This window comes from Ananas comosus, linkage group 23 (assembly GCF_001540865.1).
Source record: "Ananas comosus cultivar F153 linkage group 23, ASM154086v1, whole genome shotgun sequence".
Classification (NCBI taxonomy): Eukaryota; Viridiplantae; Streptophyta; class Magnoliopsida; order Poales; family Bromeliaceae; genus Ananas; species Ananas comosus.
In genome coordinates, this window is record NC_033643.1 from 7581238 (window position 1) to 7605322 (window position 24085).

General features: G+C 36.8%; 1 protein-coding gene across 1 annotated transcript; it reads left to right on the forward strand.

Annotated features, from left to right (window-relative positions):
• LOC109727815 (protein HASTY 1) lies at positions 1-23514 on the forward strand. Its single transcript, XM_020258000.1, has 22 exons — positions 1-285; positions 2484-2585; positions 13670-13813; positions 13907-13987; positions 14075-14144; positions 14266-14336; positions 14787-14950; positions 15042-15113; positions 15212-15449; positions 15692-15754; positions 15854-16141; positions 16362-16475; positions 16618-16744; positions 16841-17010; positions 17562-17663; positions 18702-18805; positions 18914-19214; positions 19713-19957; positions 20645-21148; positions 21618-21912; positions 22370-22553; positions 22951-23514. The coding sequence occupies exons 1-22, from the start codon at positions 172-174 to the stop codon at positions 23028-23030; spliced, it is 3633 nt and encodes a 1210-aa protein (XP_020113589.1). The 5' UTR covers positions 1-171; the 3' UTR covers positions 23031-23514.

The window sequence follows — 24085 nt, forward strand, 5'->3', positions numbered from 1 at the left end:
TTCCGTCTTTTTCTTCCTTCGTGCCCACTCTTCCTCTTCTCCTTGCCAAATTCTTAAAACCCCCTTCTTAGAAGCCCTTTACCCTAAATCCTAACGCCATTGAATGCGAAAGCCCTACTCCAACCCCCCGAAAACCCTTGTAATCTAATCCCAAAAATCCTAAGCCCCCTGATGGAAGAGGGCGACAACAGCACCGCCGCCAACGTCGCCCGCGCCATCGCCGCGGCCCTCGACTGGAGCTCGCCTCCCGATGCCCGAAAAGCCGCCGTCGCCTACTTGGAATCGGTAGGTTTTTCGCAGCGATGTTGCGATTATTAGATGTTTTGGTTGGCCTTTTGTGAATCGGAGATGTGCATTATTTGATTTTGGTTGCTTGGTTGTGAGAAAGTTAGGTTTTTTGGTTGGTCCCAATGCATGTTGTTGGAACAGTTTGGGGATTTGTTGGTGTTTTTTGAATTGTTCCGAGTTGCATTATGCAGATTAGTTTATGCGAACTAGTAATGTTGATGAAACGCAGATGAAATACCGAAATGCATGATGAATGACAGTGTGAAGCCTCTTATATTCTTACTACTTGGAATATGGAGTAACAAAATTAGAGTTGTAATAGCAAAGCTACTTTTTTGGTGTAATGGTTGAAATGGTATTGTAAGCAAGAGCTGCGAAATGAAGCTATTGTAGGAAGAGTAAAATGGGAAGGAGGGACATCGCTCATGTGTGCTCGATAGAGTTCTTCTTTGATCGAACTGTCACAATGCTTCAGAAGCTCTTTTTAAAGAAATGATTTTGATATTTCTATTAAATAAAAAAAATCCTCTATCTAGGGCATGTTGGTAGCACCGATGGAGAGAGAGTAGTTCTCTAATTTTGGAAATACACTTATTGGTTTCTGATAGCAATACAACTTAGCTTGGATACTAAGGCCTGATTTGGTATTCCGTTGACAAAAGCACCCGCTTTAATGCTGTAGAAGGCCAAAAAATCCAAAAGTGCTTCCAAACTTATTAGCTTTTATGACCCCTGAAAGATTTGGAAACATTAAAAACATAACTCACAAGAGACAACTAGAATGTGTTATCAAGTTGTGATAATGGCATTCCTAACATGAGAACTAGAGTTATTGTGTCAACCCCAATATATAGATGTTCTAAGATAGGGTTCATATGTTGTAGAATTTAGAGTATAAAAGTGGACTTTTTTGCTTTAATCGGTATTTCTAAGAATTTGACATCAATATGACAAAAACAGTGCACTTTTCTCCATCTCTCTGGCAAATGGTAGTAAAAGTGACCTTATAATTCAAAATTTTCCATGAACCAATGCGAGTTTGGTCCTCTATGTTTATGTTTATTTATAAATCATTTTTCTCATAAAGGAAAATAGACTTATTGAATTTGTTCAGATTTTAATAGTTACAGTGCAACTCAATATTACATTTTTGAATGTTATAAAGAACCTGAATATATTGAATTGTTTTCCTTGATTTTGAAGAACATGTTTCTAGTGCAAATATTATTCTTTATAGAAACCCATGGTAACACTTGCTAGATGTGGATGATTTTTTGCACTCTATTTTTGCTGCTGACTTGCTATTCTGTTTACTATGGTACCCTAAACTATAAACCCTAAACCTCAAGAACCTAAACCCATGTTAATGGTTATTTTTCAATTTTGTCTCATGCATTTGGTAGTAAAGATACTATAGTTGTATTAAGTTTATTTTATTCCAGGTGATGCTGGTTAGTGGGCTATAACACAACTACCAATCTAGCCAATGGCTTGATAAAGAAGAATACCTCAACTACACTGTTTCTGGATACCATTGATTGTTATACTGTTTTTATTTTTCTTTTCCCGAGTACTTTATTTATGTGTACTACTGCTTTTTGGATGCTTGAAATCTTTGCTTAATGCTAAAAGTGCTGATAGCTACTCACTCTTTCATGATAATGTAAATTCTTCATCTATTCATGATATTGTTTTATTACCTTGCTCCTCCGCTTAGTCTACTCTGGACTATAAGTAGTTCCCATTCTAATGTCATCATTCTCCCTACCTGTATAGGAATAGAATGCTGTGTCCGTTTTCATATTTTAAAACTTCCAAAAACTTAACAAACTTTTTATCTGCTGGGAGAGTCCCCAAAATCCAATTTCTGTTCAGTTAATTGACTAGTTTTGATTCTCTGGTAGATCAATAAAATGGAAAGCTTATAGATGAGTTTCAAACAAATACTTCCGGCTACTACATAACAGATAGTAGGTGCTTGCTACTTTCATTTGCCGCAGGCTAAATCCTATGTTAAGTTTGTTTAATCAGGTATTATGGCTTACTGCCTGAAGGTAGCTACATTTATCTCTGGTGATAAAGTCCATGTGTTCTCATTAATTGTGTTTGCAATTATTATTAACAACATAAGCACTTTTGGACTATAAATTTTCAATGTTTATAGTAATTGGTATCTTCTTAATTTGTATGTGCAGGTTAAGAATGGAGATGTCCGTGTTTTGGCAAATACATCCCTTCTTTTGGTTCGGAAGGATTGGTCATCTGAGATTCGACTCCATGGGTTCAAAATGCTACAGGTTCACTCTCATCTGCACCATTTTTTTTTGTTTATTTATAAGTTATAATCTGAACTTCTTTAACATAAATCAGTCATTATTTCTGGAAGGAAATAAAGAACACAAAGTTTCTTCCTAGAAGAACACTGCTCTTACTAAATAATTGCTTAATGAATTTCCTCGTGACGCCTAATTTCAACAGTGGTTTCAATTGATGATCAGACTACTTTGCATTTCCTTGTTGTCTTTGCTTGAAATTTGTCTTGTCTCTAAGGTGATTCAAACAGAAGTTCCATGTGATACTGTCGTGGAAATTGGAATTTTTGAGTTTCACTTCAACAAGCCATTAGGTGGATGTTTTCCGGCCATTACTTTGTTGTGCAAGCCGATTGTGTTTTAACATATGCTTTTTTATTAGGAACACAATGGGTTTTTTGAGTTTGAAGGCAGCTAACTCTAGTTTGCCTCCAAACTCCTATATTTGACCTAATTTTGAACTGGTTGGCAAGATTCTTGCATGGTTGTAATTGTGTGCTGGGAGCACTAGATTCTTTTGATGGAAAGATGGGCTGGAGAAATGAGTTGAGGCGGCTGCATATATGTGTGAATGATGCAAGTATTGTCACATGCAATTTCTGTTTTGTCATAATTGATTTTGTTTGTTGATATGACCAACCTGAAATAGTTACCTTGATAAGGATTCGAGTTGGCAGTGGACATATTTGTTAATTCAATTCATTAGCTCTTCTATTATTTTTGACTTTTGATGCCAGGGTGTCAGGGGCGTTGGGCAAAACCCAATCCTTCACCCAAACATCATGTTTTCAACATTCTGGCATATATTGCATTGTTGCCAGGGGTCTTCTCTTAATAATATCGGGGTCATATTAAACACAACTCAGTGATAAGAAGCCTTTAGAAAAAGAGTAAGTTTTCTTCCTAATGATTGTCAATTTGATATGATTCACCAGAAGTTGGTGCCGTGTCCTTTTCGTAACTAAAGTCAAACAATATAAGAAATTTTCATTAATTCTGGTTGGTTGGTAAAGTAATATACCTTCTTGGTGGCAACTTAGAGCGCGTTTGGTTCGCGTTATCTGTATTGGGTTACTGAAAATCTTATACAAGTTGCAACTGTTAGGTAATGTTGGTTAGTAATCTGGTCAGGAACTTCTTATTCCGAAAGAAAAAATCCTATTAACAAGTAGGGGGATGGGTATCTCTTATTCCTGAGTTTGTGAAACCTGAATACAGGCACCGTTTGGATTAGGGATAAGGGGAGGGATAACCCCTTACCCCCCCCTTTTTACCCAAACGCAAATTTTTTACCCGAAAATAGTAGTTCTCGGGTACCTAAAATAAGCTGGTATAACTATCCTCACCAACACCTCCATTTTCTATATATAACTATCCACTGTTTTTCTTATTCCATATTATCTATCCAAACGCTATTTTTCTTATCCCCTTACTTGTACCTATCCCTGTAATAGCTAGTTCTTGCTTATACCCCAACCAAACGAAGCCGTCCAAACTATCCTCATTTCCAATTCAAATCATAAATTCACATTTAAATTTATTTTTAAATTCAAATTTGAAATTTAAAATTTACATTTTGAATTCAATTTTAATTCAAAATTTGATTTTGAATTCAAATTTCAAATTCAAATTTAGATTTTTGAATTCAAATTTCAAATTCAAAAATTGATTTTGGATTCAAAATTTGAATTAAAAATTTGGTTTTTGATTCAAATTTCAACTTCAAGTTTAGATTTTGAATTCAAATTCAAATTCAAATTTAGATTTGACTTCAATTTCAAATTCAAATTTAGATTTTGAATTCGGATTTCAATTGTTTTCATAGTTTGATTTCAAATTTTAAATTGTAAATCTGAATTTGAATTCGGGTTTCAAATTCAAATTTAGATTTGAAGTCAAATTTAAAATTCCAATGCAAAATTTGAATACGAATTTAAAATTCAAATCCAGATTATGAAATTGATTTCAAATTTAAATTAAATTAATTTTCAAATTCAAATTCAAAATTTGAATTTCAAATTCATATTATGAATTTGATTTCAATTTAATTCAAATTTTAAATTCAAGTTTTAAATTCAAATCCAAATTTTAAATTCAAATTTCAAAATTTGAAATTTAAATTCAGATTTTGAATTGAAAATTTTAAATTTCAAATTCCAAATCAGATTTCATATTATGAAATTGATTTCAAATTTAAATTAAATTAATTTTGAAATTCAAATTCGAAACTTGAATTCGAATTTGAAATTCAAATTCATATTATGAATTTGATTTCAATTTAAATTCAAATTTTTAATTCAAATTTTAAATTCAAGTTTCGAATTCAAATCCAAAATTTAAATTCAAATTTCAAAATTTGAAATTTAAATTCAGATTTTTTGAATTAAAAATTTTAAATTTCAAATTCCAACTCAAATTATGGATTTAAATTTGAAAATAAAATCCGATTTGGAATTCAAATTTTAAGTTCAATGGTATATATGTAAGTGAATGAAATTTTTAAGTATAGGAGTAATTTTACAAAACCATGTAAATAACTGTTGACATTGCTGAAGTTTATTGTTAAACCAAATATAGTAATTTTATAATCCTAGTAATCTTTGATGAGATAATTGTGCGGACGAAATGTAGGAAGTATACAATTCGCTGTAATCTCGTTACTACGAATGAAATTCTCATTAATATAACACAATAATCAAAAAAATATCATATATATATATATATATATATATATAGAACTAGGCTAATATACTATTAATAGCACCAATTCATTAGTGCTACCAAGTTTTTGGCCATTGGATTAAGAGATGTGCGGTTAGGATGATGTGGGCCCCTAGGGTTGAGTGGGTTGTTGGTTGAATAGTATGATCTAACGGATAAAAATAATCGAAGGGGTTAATCCAATGACAGAAAACTTAATAGCACCAAGTGTTGGTACTATTGATAGCATAGCAGCCAGACTCTATATATATATATATATATATATATCACTTTTAATCAATTAATTGACTCCGAATATGAAACACAACAAAGGTTTGAATTTGCAAATTTAACAAAGATGGTGGAAGACCAAAAGGTAAAGAAAAGGAGTAAAAAAAAACTTTTTAGGCCTTAGTAAATCTAAAGAAAATGAGAAAAAGTAAAAAAAAAAAAAAGTAGCTCCCACTTCTCCTCAAATTAAGGGCGTGGGTACATATAGGATTTAGTCATGGGGATTAATGTATAGGTATAGATAACCATTTAAATGTTCTGTTGTTAGCCCTCCGTTGTCCCGAATTAGCATGATTTAATTGGCACTCAGCTTTTCAGTCCTCATGCTTAGTCCACTAGTGCTTAATTTCTTTTTTTTTTTTGTTTTGCTTTCGATGTTTGTTGTTACAACACTTACTCCATCCTAATAATGATTTGCTCATATAGACAAACAAGAGATAAGATGAAACAGATAAATAAAAAAAATAAATAGGGAGCATCTAAAAGGTAAGACTAAATTATGGCATCAAAGTAAACAAAAGAGTATAAGAAAATAGGTAAATAAAAAGTATATCAAGATGATAAGTACATCAAAGTAAATGCATACATCGATGAGCATTGANAGATGAAACAGATAAATAAAAAAAATAAATAGGGAGCATCTAAAAGGTAAGACTAAATTATGGCATCAAAGTAAACAAAAGAGTATAAGAAAATAGGTAAATAAAAAGTATATCAAGATGATAAGTACATCAAAGTAAATGCATACATCGATGAGCATTGATGAGTACTAGACCAATTCATTAATAATAAATTAATTAGATAATATAGTATAAATAAATTAATAATAATTATAAATAATAAATTATTAATAATTATAAATAATAAATTAACTAATTAATAATAAAATAAATAATAAGGCTCTGTGGTATAAGATCAATAAAAGGCGTCGGGTCCAAACAGTCTTAGCAAGCGTGTATGCCACAGAGCGATACTTCGCTTTAGAACTAGAGGGAGAGACAGTAGGTTGCTTCTTGGCCGACCACGAGATAAGATTAGGTTCAAGAAAAATACAATATCCAGAGCTAGACCGGCGTGTATCTGGGCAACTAGCCTAATTAGCGTCAGAGAAGGCAATGAGCGAGGGATTATCATAGCGAGAGATATGAATACCATATGATAGTGTCCCACAAACATATGATAGCGTCCCGTGAACATAACGAAAGAGATGTTTGACAGCTTGCATGTAAGGCTCGTGAAGTGCATGAAGATACGGAGCAACGATATTGATAGCATAGGAGATATCTGGCCGTGTGAAAGTAAGATATTGCAACGCACCAACCATCTGACGATAGATGTAGGGATCATCAAGAGCGTGCCCTTCATGAGACGAAAAGCGAGTGCGGTAGGAAAAAGAGTAGTAGAAACCGGCTTACTAGCAAGAAACCATGACACTCAAGGAGCTGGTGCGCATATTTCTGTTGAGTCAGATAAAGACCAGAAGAAGAGTACGTGACTTCAACACCCAAAAAAATAATGTAAAGGACCTAAATCCTTTATCGCAAACTCTTGCTGTAGAGAACGAATAAGAGACGCAATAAGAGAAAAAGAACTCCCAGTAACAATAATATCATCAATATATAGGAGGAGAATAAGAGTCCCAGAGGGTGAGTGGCAAGTGAACATCGAGGGATCTACAGTGCTGCCTACAAAATCAATCTTTGAAAGGAAGGCGGTAAACCGCTGAAACGAAGTCCAAGGTGCTTGCTTGAGTCCATAAATTACCTTCTTCAGTCGACATACATGATTAGGAAATGATGGATGTATAAAAGGCATGCGGTCATTTCGTATAAACTCTCTCAAAGAGAGCCATGAAGAAATGTATTCTTCACATCAAGTTGTCGAAGTGTCCACCTAGAAGAGAAAGCAATCGAAAGAACAATATGAATAGTAGTTGGCTTAATAACCGGAGGAAATGTCTCATCAAAGTCAACACCTTGTTGCTGCTTATAGCCCTAAGCTACCAGCTGAGCTTTGAGACGCTCAAGAGAACCATCCGCTTTCTGTTTGACCTTGTATACCCACTTGTAGCCAACAAGATTTATTGATGATGGCGGAGGAACAGGATCCCAAATAAAATTTCTAATAAGGCATTATACTCGGTCATAGCTGTACACCAACTTGCATCTTGAGAGGCCTTAGCAAAAGTAGGCTTAGTAGGAAATAAAGACCGTGTAGAAGCCAAAAGTGAGGTAGCCTGAGTCAAATTTTGTGTCATGGACCATGTGAGCATAGGTTGTGAGCAAGAAGGGATTGGTGGAGCTACAGTTGAAGTAGGTAATGTAGATGACGATGCGGGTTGCTCAGTAGCTGTATGGGTGGAGGTGGAAGGATCATATGGTGGTGGAGCAAGGTTGGTGGGTGCACTAGTTCTAGAGAGGTGATGTTGGGTATAAACGCGGAGCTCTTTGTGACCAAGAGTAGAGGTATCATTCTCATCTTTAATCTATGCATTATCAGAGTCCAAGTTGGTAGGAAATTGAGGTAGATTTCCAGATGGTGGTGAAACAGACTGGATAAGATGATTGGTGCCAGAAACACTAGAACACACAAAACTGAAGCCAGAGATAGCTTTAAGGAGAGATGAACTCTCACCTAGTAAGGGAGGATTAGAGAGAGTTTCGAAACAGTTGAAAGTTTGAATTCACAGATACTGAAGAATTAGAAAATTTGGAAAGATAGGAAAAAGGCAAAACTGTTTCAATAAAGGTAACATGCCAATAAATGAAGATCTTACTAGTACTTGGATAGAGACAGCGAAAATCTTTATGCTTATCAGACAATCCCAACTCCCAAGTACACACAAAGAAGGGATCGGAGAGAAAGCTTATGATCAGCAACATCCTGCAATTGAGATAACATAAATACCCAAACACCTTAACAAGTTGCAAGTTAGAGGGGACACGACCATACAAGATATCATAGGGCGATTTTCCTTTTAAAACAGTAAAAGGAGTGCGGTTGTCACGCCCCGAGATCGCTACCAATTTGGTCCGGTTCGAGCGCGTCAAACAGACGTCGAACGGACAGCACCTCCCCTGTCCGCCCAAGGCTAAACCACCAGATCATGTACAAGAATTTGCCCAGGAGAAGAAATTTGATACATACATGATCGACTAGAAGCACACAAGTGCGATACAACTAAGAGCAAGAACCACAAGTATATGTACAAGTGTATAAAGAGAGATACATCTAACTATTACAACCATTCAACGTTTACATAATTGATTACATTACATTTCCATCTTCCAAAATGTAATACATGGTCATCTCCAAAATACATGGGTAGCCCTCCAACAACGATCAAAATATACATATAGTACACGAGGGTACTCTATATGCATGTAGGAAAGCTACTAACTAACTCAGGGCGCTATGCCCTTGCCGCGGTCCTCGCCCGGAGCACTGGTACTCGGCCCTGCAACAGAGTAGGGTGAGAACTATATAAATACAGTTCCCAGTGGGTTTGACCGCCGACTCCGCCGATCTTCCCACTAGGTCTAAGCAGGCATAAGCAGATAGATAGATAGGTAGAAATGTAAACTGCAACTATTCTACCATGCCTTCAATGCGATGCCATGTATGAAATAATCATCATGCAATAGTATACTATCATGCTAGTATGATGTTAAGAGTATGTATATGTAACATAGCAATGCAATCTACAACATACATTATGTCTACTCAAGGTAAGAATGCAATTCTACTATGCCATTCATGTTCATTACCCAATTTACCTGGCTAACCCGTAGGTTAAGCCCTCGACTCACTCTCAATCTCATAGGTGAGAAGAAGCTGCACTCGCACACCGAGACCGTCTGCAGGACAACTACGTCTGCCCCTGTGTGAAGTACTCCGGAGACCACTGCTTCGGTGGAGCGACCACCGACAAGCGAAACAGACTGGTGAGTATGATCCAATCCTCACAAGAGGATATCCTATCTACTAGGGTCATAGTGCCTCTGCTGCACAATCACAATGCATAATCAATGCCGGGACTTCTATCATCCCTAAGTTCATGTCATGTTTACTACACTAGACTCGATGCCACTTGTTTGATCATTTATAGTAAGTTTTCTAACTGGTTGACATGCCACTCGTTCATGTTTAGTGTTTCTACTACACTAGTTCAATGCCACTCATCTAGGCTATATATGTCCAAGTTCACCTCATTATGCCACTATAGGATTCCATGTCACAAGACCCAATCTTCATCCGTCCCTAGTCCATGTGTCAAGCCCTCAATGCTACACTACTAAGAAAGCATGCAAGGAATTAGAATTGCAACTATCTACTATCCTATAATGCATAATATCCATATATGATCAATGTAAAGAACTTAGACATAAAAAGAAGCTCGGTTGCTTCGGGATGGACACCCCCCACCTTTTGGTGATGTCTTGAAGCTACGGTTCCGATTTCGTGATTCTTAGATGCTTCCTCGGCGTTCCAGGCTAAAACGAAGCCAAAAATGGGTTTTTCGCCAATGTCTCTTCGTAACCTCGATGAATGCTCAAACCGAGTGCACGAACGCGTTCGGGGACCTAACAATTAAGTTAGAGAAGGGTCACTTGAGATCAAAACCCTCCACGAACAAAAGCCCTCTTTTGGATGCCCTAGAAGCCCAATATTGCAAAAATGCCATCTACTAGCATTTAATCATGCAATCAATGAGTTCATCCACTTCTAGAGATCCACTAGAGTCCATCTAGCTAGGTTCTAAGAGATCAAAGCAAACCCTAAGCTACTTGCCATGAGAGAGGGTTAAAGCTTACCTCTACTAGCTAGACCAAAAAGAGGAAGAAGAGATGAGGAAGATGGTAGCTCTCCTCTTGATCTCTTTCTTCTTCTTCTTCTCATTTTCTTCCTACAGAGAGAGAGAGGTGTGTGTATGTATGAGAGTGTTGGAGGGAATGAGAGAAAGAGAGAGGGGAAATGCCCACTTAACCCCTCTTATGCTACAATAGCATATAAGCCCCTCCACTTTGCTTCTTATGCACTGTCCAGACTGAGTAGATTTCGCATGGGGGGACCGGTCCCTCTACGGGAGGACCGGTCCCCAAGAGCTGTCTCACACGTAGAGCTCTCGGGCCAGCCCTTTCACGCACACGGGGACCGGTCTCTCCCACCAGGGATCGGTCCCCGAGAGCTGAACTCTCAGGACTTAGCCAATCTTTCCCTTCTCTTCGTTGGCTACTCGTACGGGGACCGGTCCTCGCCTGAGGGACCGGACCTTCAGGGACCGGACCTCGAGAGCAATACTTGTGTGCAGAGTTTCTCTGCCGCCCACAATGCTTACGGGGACCGGTCTCTCCCGCCAGGGACCGGTCCCCGAGAGCAGAATCTGCCAAATGCAGATTTTCATCAATTTGCTCTCCAAGGTCCAACTTCAATGCACTTTTGGTGCTTTTGGCTTTTTCGGCTTTTCCGAAGCATACCAACACGACCCTTGGTCGATTTTAAACGAAGTCCAACTCTCGCATTTCGAGAATTCACTTCCTTACAGCGGTTGACAAGAAAAACAGCAGTTTGAAGTCAAAAACGTGAAGGCATAGTAGCTTGAAGAAGCAAACTTCTTATGATGTTAGCTAAATGTGTATGTTTCTTTCCCGTTGCACCATTTTGCTGTGGTGTATGAGGGCAGGAAAACCTATGAATAATCCCATTCTGAGAAAATAAAGTGAAAAAATTTTCATTCACATACTCCGTACCGTTGTCAAATTGAAAAGTTTTTATTTTCGATGAAAAATATTTTCAACCATTGCCTTGTGCTCTAAAAATTTCTCAAAAACCTCATGTTTAAATTTAAAAAATAAAGCCAAGAATACCGAGAATAATCATCCACAAAGATTACATAATATTTATAGCCAGATACTAAAGCAACAGGAGACTGCTATATATCAGAATGAACAAGTTGAAAAGAAAAATCAGACTTTGATTCATAAGCAGAAAAAGACTCTTTGATATGTTTTCCCATGTGACAAGCATTGCAGATAGATAAATTTATTTCAGAACTACTATCAGAAATGATATCGTTTGATGTAATAAACTTTGAAAGAACAAGTAAACTAGGGTGACCTAAACGTCTATGTCAAATATCTCCATTAAATCTAGATGCAACAAAAGTGAACTGTTGCTTATTCCTCACACTTGCAACTCAAGAAGAAATGGGATAGAGTGAAGTACCCAAACTATGGCATCTGAGAACCTCCTTCCTATTCCCTTGTCCTTCACAATAAAACCATATGAGTCAAGTTCAAAAAGGGATTGTTATCATGGCAAAATTAACGAGCCGAAAGTAGAGTTTGTTTAATAGAAGGAACAATAAGAACATTCTCGAGAGCAAAGGAAGTGGAAGAAGTTTTCAAATTTGTTTCACCTGTCTGAATAATATTCAACAAATTTTCATTACCAATTAGAATCTTATCTTGCCCACTATAAGGTTTAGGTGATGAGAGAATACTGGGATTAGCAGTCATATACTCATATGATTGGATGCTCCATTGTCTAGGTATCAAACTTCCTCACCAGGCTTATGAAGACTCATGGCAGTGAAAGTTTGTGGAATATCATCAGCAACAAAGAAATGATTGAAACGATGTCTGCATTGAATTGCTGAATGACTAAATTTTTCACAAATCTGACACTGCTAGATTGGAAAACAGTAGGCATAGTAGACTGTTGGCTATGACTAGGTTGAGGATAAGATTGGGGATGTGGATATGCTCCATAAGATCCACAGCCAGGATTAGAGTTATGTCTACCACGTTGTCCTCGGCCTCCGCAATATCTACCACCAGGTCCACCACGGCCTTCGCGGTTGCCTCGACCATGATTTGCATAGAAAGCCTCACCGTCAGTGGTGGAAGGAATAGATGGAGTCGTCAAGATAGCACGACGTTGAACTTCAGTTTCTTCTTGCATAAAAAGTGGACGAAGCTGTTCGAAGGTAGGTTTTGTCCGATGTGTATTAAAAGCACTGACAAAATCTCTGTAGTCCTCTGGTAGCCTCAGAAGAACAGTCATGAGCAAATTATGATCACACTTAGGTTCACCAATTGCTTGAAGGGCATCACTTATCAACTTGACTTTTTGCATGTAGTCAGTCATCCCTATTGATCCCTTTTTGATACTTCGTAACTCAAATTTCAGAGAAAAGGCCATAAACATAGTCTTATAGAGGAAGTAAGCCTCAATAATTTTCCACGCGTCATGAGCAGTTTTTGGTGAACTGGATATAACCATTTGTAAAATACTAAGAGATAGAGTAGCATTTATCTAGGACAGTATAGTGGTGTCCATCTTTTTGCATGTTAAATATTCAGGATTTATAATTATTTTCTTATCAGTAGCTTCAATAGTGTGAGGAGCAACAATACTTGTCCCGATCACGTATGAAACAACATCAAAACTCTCTAAAACATTAAGAAAAACTTGTTTCTACACCAAGTATGTGGATTTGGTGAGTTCTAACGGTACAAGAGTTTTGATATTAACGATTGGAAGAGGAGAGATTGAGGAAGACATGTTGCCACCAAAAGAGAAAAAGAATAAATCACAAGTTATCGATAGATGAACGCAATATCACCAGAGTCAAGTAGGACCAAGCTGAATTGAGTGGCTGAAGAATAACCAACCAGCACCAAGAAACCACTCGAGCAGCACAAGGGAAGCAGCGGGGAGATCGAACAGCATAGGAGAAGAAAAGAAGAATTAATAATGCCTATGGGAGAAGCCGAGGTTTTCTTTTTTCTTTCGGTGGTTGGTGGCAGTGGATCAATATTCCCTGTTAGGGTTGGTGGCTCTGGTACCATGAAGGAAGGGCAAAAGAGCTTATTCCCTTAGGGTTTCATTGATGTGTATATAATACAAGAGGTGTACATATAGTAACCATCGTTACCATATAACCTTATAACATTACCATGTAACCTTATATTATAAGGTTATATGAAGCCCCTCTAAACGTTTGTTGTTCTGTACTTGTTCTCACTTCGTTTCTGCTGATTGTACGACTAATCATCATTTATATACTTTTACAGCATTTGGTTCGATTCAGATGGGATGAGTTTAGCATCTCAGAGCGGAGGGAATTCGCTAATTATACTATTAATTTAGTAGTGGAAGTGGTTGGCTCTCATGAGGAGTGGGCTTTAAAGAGTCAGATGGCTGCTTTAGTCGCAGAGGTTCTTGCTTTCCTCATTATTTTTAGACTTGGTTAGGAAGTGAAATTTGTTTCAATTTTAATATTTTTCATTTTAATCCTTTTCATGTTGCAGGTTGTTCGGAGGGAAGGAATAGCTCTATGGCATGAGCTACTACCATCTATAGTTTCTTTGTCTAACAAAGGTCCCACTGAGGTATACTGCTTATTTAGGCAGCTATTTTTGTTGATTTTGACCATGAAATATGTATTGACCAATTTACTTCTGTTTGCATGTTGGTAGGCTGAATTAGTTGCAATGATTCTAAGGTGGCTTCCAGAAGATATAACAGTTCATAATGAAGATTTAGAAGGTTAGCCCTGTGTCTTTTCTCATTCTCATTCTGAAGTACTTCAATTGAGAAAAATGAAGAATAAAAGAGGAAGCACCTTATCTTTTCCCTATCATAATGGTATTCTCCATTCACACAATAGGTGATCGACGGAGGATATTGTTACGTGGTCTTACAGAGTCTTTGACGGAGATATTACCACTTCTGTATTCCGTAAGTTTCTAAATCCAAAAGGGAGAAGTTGAGTTTTTGTGGATCAATTATTATTTGACCTGAAGTTTGATCCAAGCTTCAATCGTTTTCTCTGTTTTTAACGATAGTCCCTGAAGTTTGTTACGCGTTAACGATTAAGTCATGCTAGCCGTCTATCTAGAAAAAGAATAAATAAAATAAAATAAATTCTGCGATAGTCTCATTGTTCCCTAGAACTAATCTCGGGAAACTTCCATGCCAGCAAAATCTAAGATGTTGGCTGTCATTTTTCAGATAGTAGATAAACAAAAGGACTTTGTGTGGGATAAATTTGAGGGACCAAATTAGTAAATTGTTAAAGTCGAAAGCTACATGATCGAAGTTGGATCAAGTTCAAGGAGTAGCTGTATTAAACTACAGTTGTCTCATGAATTCAAGCAAGTGCACTACCTAACATTCTTCTCATTTCAGTTACTTGAGAAACATTTTGTAGCTGCCTTGACTGAACATTCTAGGCAGCAAGTGGACTTGGCTAAACAACATGCTGCCACAGTGACAGCTGCTCTAAATGCTGTTAATGCATATGCTGAATGGGCTCCTGTGCCTGATCTTGCCAAATATGGCCTAATTCATGGGTACGCTGCTGCCATACTTGAATTATAGTCTTTAAATGACACAAGGCATTAAACATTTTTAGTTCTTGCCCTGAAACATTTTACTTTACAGTTGTGGATCCTTACTTCCTTATAATGAATTTCGTCTCCATGCTTGTGAATTCTTCAAATTCATCTCTCAGAGGTAAGCACTTTAAGTTATACGCGAATGGGTTTTAAAGATTCTAATTTTTTCTTTTTTCCTCCTAATATACCCCTATTTCCTACAAATTTTATGATCAGAAAAAGACCTGTTGATGCCACGGGCTCTGAGTTTGATTCAGCAATGAATATGATTTTCCAGATCTTGATGAATGTGTCAAGAGATTTTCTAAACGGATCAATGTCAAATTCTGGTTCTATTGATGAAAATGAGTATGAGTTTGCAGAGTCTATATGTGAGAGTATGGTTGCTTTGGGTTCTTCTAACATGCAATGCATCCTTGTCGACAGAGGCATGACTTCTCAGTTTCTTCAACAGGTGATTTTACCTTTAAGATGTAAAATACCATTATGATTAATAGCCTGATGTTCTTATATGCTCGTTGTGTTCTTGAGTTGGGACATCTAACACATCTCTTGCTTTTCAGTTTCTACAAGTTTCATCACTTATAAGATACCTGAGTTCATCTGAAACTCCTTTAACCTTTGGTCCTACTCCTATCATGTTTTAGTATCTCTTATTTGATTTTCAACTCAATTATATGATCCTTGTGGTATCAGATGCTGGAATACTATCAACATTACAAGATTGCACTTCATTTCCAATCTTTGCTCTTTTGGCTGGTATAACTCCTTCCTTTTCACCTTGCTTTAGAATGAGTATAGGACCATTAGGTAGAATTATTGCTTTCATTTCTTTAAAATGAGAATTACTGCTGGCAGGCATTGCTGAGAGAACCATCATCAAAAGGAAAATCCATTGCACAGGTTTCGGGGGATAACCTTTCTGTTGGTAATTTAGGATTTGGTGGCGGGCCAATAGACAAGGACAAGAAGTGGGTCTCTTTATTCATCACTGATGAAGTCTGTGCTGCTATATTGGATGTTTCTTTCCGAAGAATGCTCAAGAAAAATGTTACTTCAGGCACTGCAACATCTTTAGAACCCTTAGAGCTATGGAGCGATGAGCTTGAGGGAAAAAGTGATTTCAGCCAATATCGTTCTAGATTGGTATGTCCTCTCTTGCGCACCCGATAGAGTTCCTAGCGTAACATGTTATTTTACCATCTAGAAATGGAGTAGAGTACCAAGAGAATTCATAGATTATTTGTTAGGTCAAAATATCGGCTGCAATTTATGTATTTTAGATGCTAAAAGATAGAGTGGTTTGACATTTTCTTTAAATGGTGTCTTATGTTGTTTGGTGCAATATTACGACATTTTCGTGCAGTTGGAGCTCTTAAAACTCACAGCTTCTCAAAAGCCACTTGTAGCTGCAGCAAGAGTTTCTCAGAGAATTGATACAATAATTAAAAATGCAAATCATCAATCAATGTCCCATCAGGTTAGATATCTACTTCTCTTTTACAGCAATTGTTGTTATATTCTGTCTTAACTGCGTCTACCTAAGTGTGCTACTTTAACTCGAAATACAAAAGAATTTCTCATAAGTTCTGGTTATTTTATAATTTATATACGAAGTCCAGGATTTAGCTGTAATGGAAAGCACACAACTAGGCCTTGAAGCAGTTGTTGGTTCAATTTTTGATGGTTCAGATGAATCTCTCAGCAGCAATCCTGAAATCAAGTTTCAGTTACACACAATTTTCGCAGGTTGTTATATATATCATTGTTAGCCCTGTAATCTTTCATAACTAACAATGGTTGTTTATTTTGAAGCATAGTATGACTTTTTGCACGTATGTACAGGTCTACTTCAGCAGCTCCTTTGTTTAAAGTGGACTGAACCAGCATCTGCAGTATTGCTTGGGCGATATTTGGATGCATTGGGTCCCTATTTGAAACACTATCCAGATTCAGTCACCGGTGTCGTGAATAAACTTTTTGAATTGTTGACATCTCTTCCTTGCACCATTCAGGTAGCCATTTAAGTTCTGTGACTTAGACATTATTGGGAGAAAGCATTAATATCCCCTGTAAAATCTGAATTTTCCATACACACCCTTATGAATGGTGTAACAAATTGTCAAATACTAAATAATACTTCATATGTAAGTATTACTTGTTAATATAATAATACGTAACACAATAAATATAATTTAATAACGCATAACACAATATACTATACTATGAATATCTGCATCGTGTAATAATAGTTAATGGAATCGAGAATTAGCATTTTGATTCTTTCCCAATTGCCCTGGAGTAAATATGGGAACATAACCTGGGACAGCTGTATTCTGCAGGGAAGGTGGAACAGAAATTAATGGTTTATCTTAGGATAACCCATTAAGCGGGGGATAAAACTATCCCCTTCTTTGTTTTCTAGGAATATCCGGGGATATCCTCCCTTATCCCTGGTTTATTCCTCAACTGAATGGGTAATATTGGAAAATTCAATTTTGCAGGGGTATGTGTGCAAAAAGTTAGTTTGGCTGTCACCTCAACTTGGCATTTTGCTGATAAACAGGATCCTTCATCAAATAATGCTCGGCATGCTAGGTTGCAAATCTGTTCATCTTTCATTCGAATATCCAGAGCTGCTGACAAGAGCCTTCTTCCGCATATGAAGGTCAGCATAAATTAGACTACACTCATAAGTCGTAACTTATAAGTAAATCCTGTTTGCACTTGTCAGCTATTATGTGCATTAAGTTGTTGATGCTTGTCTTCTCTCGCACTAGGCATGTGTATATTTGTATCCATCTTGAAAATTATAACAACAATATCCAGTTGTTACATCCACATTCTGAAAGAAATGGTATGCTGGTAGATTTCTCATGAGATCTGCCAGTACAATCTTACTGTATTCCCCAAGATCTGCACTTGTACAACATTGAGTACCATTGGTCACCGAACTTCCAGGAAATTTCATTTAGGTCACCCTGATTGAAATGGACGTTACGAGTTTAGTGACTTAATTGAAAATAGTTTAAGTTTGGTTGCCTATTTGAAATTTTGCTCACAGCTCGGTGACCAATGGTGTAATTTATCATATGAGACTAGTGTATTTGTAATTGTTCATTTAGTACATTCTTTCCCATGTTCGAATAGAGTAACTAAGTTTCGTTATAGTTTGATTTATAATCGGGCTCATTCTTTGTACACAAAAGCCTACTTTTGTATTATTTTGGCTACACAACTTAGGACAGCAGCAGCACAATTTATGGCTAGTTTAACAAAGTAAAAATGTGTAGCTATCAATATCAGTTGAACGCGTTGTGTCGATCAAGAATATCCATCCCTCTTATTTTATGTTTTGTAAATTTTCTAATTTCTTTGATGCACTTTGCTCCATCTAATCACATGAGCATTATTGCAGCATCGTAGAAAGATCTTTTTATCTCCTTTTCTTTTTTAAAAGGAAGGTGAAACAGACCTTAGTTGAATGAACTATTGCACACTTTGAAGTGGGTACATTGAACTTCAAAATTTTGATTTACTACAGAGCCATACTGTTAAAACTCACAGTTGCTCTCAAAAGTTGTAGAAATTTCCCTCTAGTGTTAGATTATGGAATATTTCTTCAGAATGTCACAAATCTCGCAAGTTCAATCAAACATACATCATGGAGTTTGTTCTTTAATAGTTTTATTTTTTGATTGTACAGGCTATAGCTGATACCATGGGATATCTTCAAGCAGAGGGTCGACTACTCCGAGGGGAGCATAATCTTCTGGGAGAAGCATTCCTTGTAATGGCTTCTTCTGCTGGGTACTTGCCCCACCTCATGCTTAAGTTTGAGGAGTTTGTGTTGATTTATTATTCATATTATTAGCTACATTGTATACGCTTATTTTATTTTATTTTATTTTTATTCAGGATTCAACAACAACAAGAAGTATTGGCGTGGCAGCTTGAGCCTTTGAGCAAAGTATGGACCCCATTGGAGTGGCAAAACACTTACTTGTCCGAACCATTTGGATTGACATATCTTTTCTCGGACGTCCAATTTATGTGGTCAATTTTCCATGCTGTAACATTCTTTGAGAAGGCACTGAAAAGGAGTGGAAGTAAGAAGTCTAATATCAACTTACAAGGATCCGTAGGGCCGACAACTAATCCTACTTATCTGCATCCTATATCGTCCCACTTATCATGGATGCTTCCCCCGCTTTTAAGGGTATCTTCGTATCTGTAGGAACTATATTAAATTCTTTATTTTCATTACAATTTGAATTGTTTCAAGTAAAATAAGGTCTTAAGCAACTTTGAGATAATCCTGGGGAATTTGTGAGCTTTTAAATATATGCACCTGCAAAATCATTTATCTACTTATATTCATATGTAAAATTCAACTTTCTATATATTCCTTAGGAGGTGCAGCTTCCTACCACAAGAAAACCACCCTTGTTTGAAACCTCGTTTGCAGTTGGACAGCCATGCAAAGGGGCATTTACTTTTACGTGAGACTGGCATTTCTGTAAATACGAGAGGATATATATATAAGAAAGTTATGAAGGGCGTACATAAAATAATCAGATTTTGCGGGAGTATATGGTAAATAGATAATTTTGTAGGTCATATGTATAAATATATATATGTATATATATATATTTTTTACCTTTTGATGCAGCATTTGGCTCGAGTATGCTAGAGTAAACTTTTGCTCATGCTGCAGCTGCTTCGATCTATACACGCCCTATGGTCTGAACCAATAGCTCAAGTTCTACCTGGTGAACTAAAAGCTGCTAAGGGTATGAGCCCAGTTGAGCAAACTAGTCTTCTAGGAGAGAGCTCTCTTAAGCTGCCAAAAGGTAATTTGGCTGCTGCCACTGGAGATGGGCCTTCAATGGAGATGAGCAGGGAGGGCGACTCTAAGGAAAATGATATTAGAAACTGGTTGAAGGGTATCCGAGACAGTGGGTAAGCTTGTTATTATACTTGTTGGCTATTTTTACCTCTTTTCTACCCTATCATTTTAGCTAAGAACAGAATTAGACATTGTTTGTAAATATTGATGATGACACTTTCTCTTTGGTGATCATTTGATTAATTGCAAACCTAAAACAGGAGAGTTCAAAGCTCATTTAAAATGTATTGATAGTTGGCTTGGGCATTTGGGCACCATAGCTGTAACAAGGAAAATCCTTCTCGTCTATTTGCATCAAATCTGTTTTATATGTGCCCCAGCAATTGCAAGATGAAGCTTGTTTTGCTAATGTTACTTGCTGATAATAGTATCTGTAACTTCAGAAACCTGTTTGATCTTGGTTTTTGGGTGAGGAATGAGAATAAAAACTGTTTCATTTTGGTTTATATGATTCACCACTCTGAGACCTATTTCTCTTTTGATTCATGTGCTTTTTGGGGTCTGTATTCATGCTCATATTCATTATCATAATGCACATCATATTTTCTCACAGTTATTACTTGCTAATGGTGATAAAACCTATCGTAGGCATATGGCCTTCTATGATTTGCTATAGTGAAAAGGGTGGTCAATGGTTTGTCGTGTAGCTATCCAGTATTTTCAAGAAAGATCAGCATATTTACTTCATTGCTTGAACTTTGGCATCTTTCAAATGGTATATACTTAATACATGGTTGCAGGTATAATGTAATTGGCCTCTCGACGACTATTGGTGATACCTTCTTCCGGTGCATTGAGGGTTCTTCTGTAGCACTTGCTCTTGTGGAGAATGTGCAGTCAATGGAATTTAGACATATACGTCAACTCATCCACTTAGTTCTTGTTCCTTTGGTTAAAAATTGTCCTGTTGATTTATGGGAAGCATATATTATAAATCTGTTGCATCCATTATTACTTCACTGCCACCAAGCTCTTTCTTGTTCATGGTCAAGCCTTCTAAATGAGGCTCGAGCTAAAGTACCTGACAACATTGGTAATCTTCTTGGATCGGAACTGAAGGTGGAAGTAATGGAAGAGAAGTTGTTGCGCGATTTGACTAGGGAAGTATGTTCCCTTCTTTCGGCTTTAGCATCGCCAAACTTGAATAGTGGGCTTCCCTCGTTGGAACAAATTGGACCTACCAACCGTGTGGAAGCCTCTCACTTGAAGAATGTAGAATCATATGTTTCAAACTCTCTCATCGGGTAAGAAAACAAGTAAAATAACCACCCGTTCCCCCAGTAATATTACACGATTCCATGATACTCGTCCTGTTGTTTAAATTGTAACATTGTGCCACCCAATGGTTACTGTTCCATTTTCCCATAGGAACCTACAGTTGATATGCTGCCACAACTAGGCATGTGGCAATCATGACTCACTGGGCCAATATAGATTAGTAAATTCGGTAAGATTAAGGAAACTAATTCTTTTCAACCGCATTTTAATGAATAACGTAATCAATTAGTGGGAAGTCCTTCCACAATATAAAACAGCAATAACGATGCGGCAATCTGCTGTACTTCAAAACACTATCTAGTGAAGCACAACCTTGGGATTAGTTCAGCTTTTCTATGTATTAGTTCTGCAGTATTCTCTTATCATAGATCAAGAGATGCAGCTCACAAAGTATTGGGTTTTTTTTTTTTTTTTTTTTTTGGTTTTTTGGTGCAGATTTCTCATGTTGCATAAGGGTACTGCTCTTCCTGCATTAAGGATAAGCCTTGAAGTTTTCACTTGGACTGATGGTGAAGCGGTGACTAAAATTATTCCTTTCTGCGGAGCCATAATTCTTCTGGCTATTTCGTCAAACAATCAGGAAGTAAGGGAGTTTGTCGCGAAGGATTTGTTCTTTGCAATAATTCAAGGTCTAGCCCTTGAGTCGAATGCTATAATCAGCGCAGATCTTCTTGGCCTCTGTCGTGAAATATACGTCTATTTGTCAGAGAGGGACCCTGCACCTAGACAGGTTTGTGGGGTTTTAAATAATTATGCTTTTACTTATGTATCCCTGTAAAATCATCTATTTATGAGTATCCTACTGCAAAATATGAATTTTCACATGTTCCCTTTCAAAAGCGCGGTTTCTTGCAACATTATATTAAGTTGGGGAAACATCTGATTTCTAGGGAAACCAGATTTTTTTCCAAATGTATAATCCTCAAGTACAAGGGTTATATCGAAGAAGCTGAACTTTTGAAGGACATATGAAAATTCATATTCTTCAGGTATATATGTATGTTATGTGTGCAAGTTAGGCTTTCTTTGGGAGCATGGCCGCTGTAGTCGAGTATTGCCACCCTTGCAGATGGGAAAGCACATTGTGTGATGCTTTCTAATAAGTCTATGCCGCCACCTTGCTCCAAGTTTCTGTTTGAGCAAAATATGGAATGGTATTAACAGGATTAATTTGCTTTATGTGGCAGGTTTTGATGTCCCTTCCTAACATCACTAAAGATGATTTACTTGGCTTTGAGGATGCTTTGAGTAAAACAAGTAGCCCTAAAGAACAAAAGCAGCACTTGCGAAGCTTGCTTATATTAGCTACAGGAAACAAATTGAAAGCTCTTGCTGCTCAAAAAGTTACCAATGTAATTACAAATGTCACAGGTGAACAGCCCCTTCACTTTTACTATTCTTTTTTTAATAGCGTTTTAGTTCGTCTATTAGATTTGATGGTTTTTGTTTTAAATTTGTTTGTTTATCATGTAAAATCTCTCAGTAGATTTAAGATAATCTTTTGCATTACTATCTGTTCATCGTAGAAACAAGGAGAGGTTCTGCCATCAAAAGGTGAAAATGAGCATCTCTGCAGAATACATTAAAAACAGCCTATATATTATTCTAGATTCAGCAATCATTTGTTTTGAGGACTCGTGCTGTTGCACATGCCCATGTAGATAATCCAACCAACTATTTTGTTCCAGCATGATAATCCTTGGTATCATTTTAAAGCAGTTATGATATGCTGTCATTTATTAACAAATATTACTCCGATACCCTTTAGCTCGAAGCCGCACTTCAGCTCCAATTTCTGGGCCCACTGTCGAAGAAGATGGCGCTATTGGATTGGCAGCAATTACATAAAAAAAATGTTGGCATGTTTGTGAATTTTGGAAGGCACATCTGTACAGAGGATTCGAAGAGGCCCGGTAGTTGTCTGGAGAAACCCTGATTTTGTTTGCTGATGAATGGAAAGCTAGCAGCTACTTGGCTGCACACAGAGGCAGAATCGTATTTACTAGTGCTTCAATGTTTATTCGGTCTGCATCATGTAATCATTTGTATGAGTTCTCCGACTAGCATGAAATGTTTTACGTGAGGTTTTATCTGCTTCACTGTATATCGGGACTGTGAACAAAGGGTGCTCTTATCTGCTTCACTGTATACTGGGACTATGAACAAAGGGTGCTCTTTTTTTTGGTTTTAGTTCATCTGTTTCGGCATGTAATGAAAATCTCTCTCTCTCTCTCTCTCTCTCGCCCAAAATGAATGACTTGTAATGGTGAAATGCACCGAAGATACTTGTTCTGACAGTATTTTGGACAAAAATTTTATTGTTGTGCCCAAACAATGTTATTTGCAGATTGTTTGGATGGGTGTTGTGTGGCAAGCGGCGTCCATCCGAGAAAGGATTAAAGTGTCGTGACACGAAGGCGTGCTGGTTGTCGCCTGGTGTGGTACTGTGTAGGCACACCTTCGTGTCAACACATGGATGTGCCGATAGGTTTGCATATCCTTCTAGTGGCATGCTTTGTTTTATTATTTTAAATTTTTTTGTTCTTAATAAAGTCTTATAGTTTTATTTTAAAAGATTTAGAAAAATAATTATAAATATTGGTTATGTATAATTTACTACACTCGGCAATTAATATAATAGATATTTTATATATATAAAGTAAAATATAAGTATTACTCATAGATAATAAAAATAAAAAATTGATTAATTTTGATTTTTTTTATTTCATCTTTTTTGATAAATTTAAAAATTATAAAATATAAAATATTTTTCTTAAAGTTTTTATGGAATTTACAAGATTTAATAATATTGATTCGAAGAGAAACCACATGATGACTGGTGTCACATTCCACGATCGCCAATTTGGTCGATCCGGGTTCGTACACAGACGCCAAACGGACAG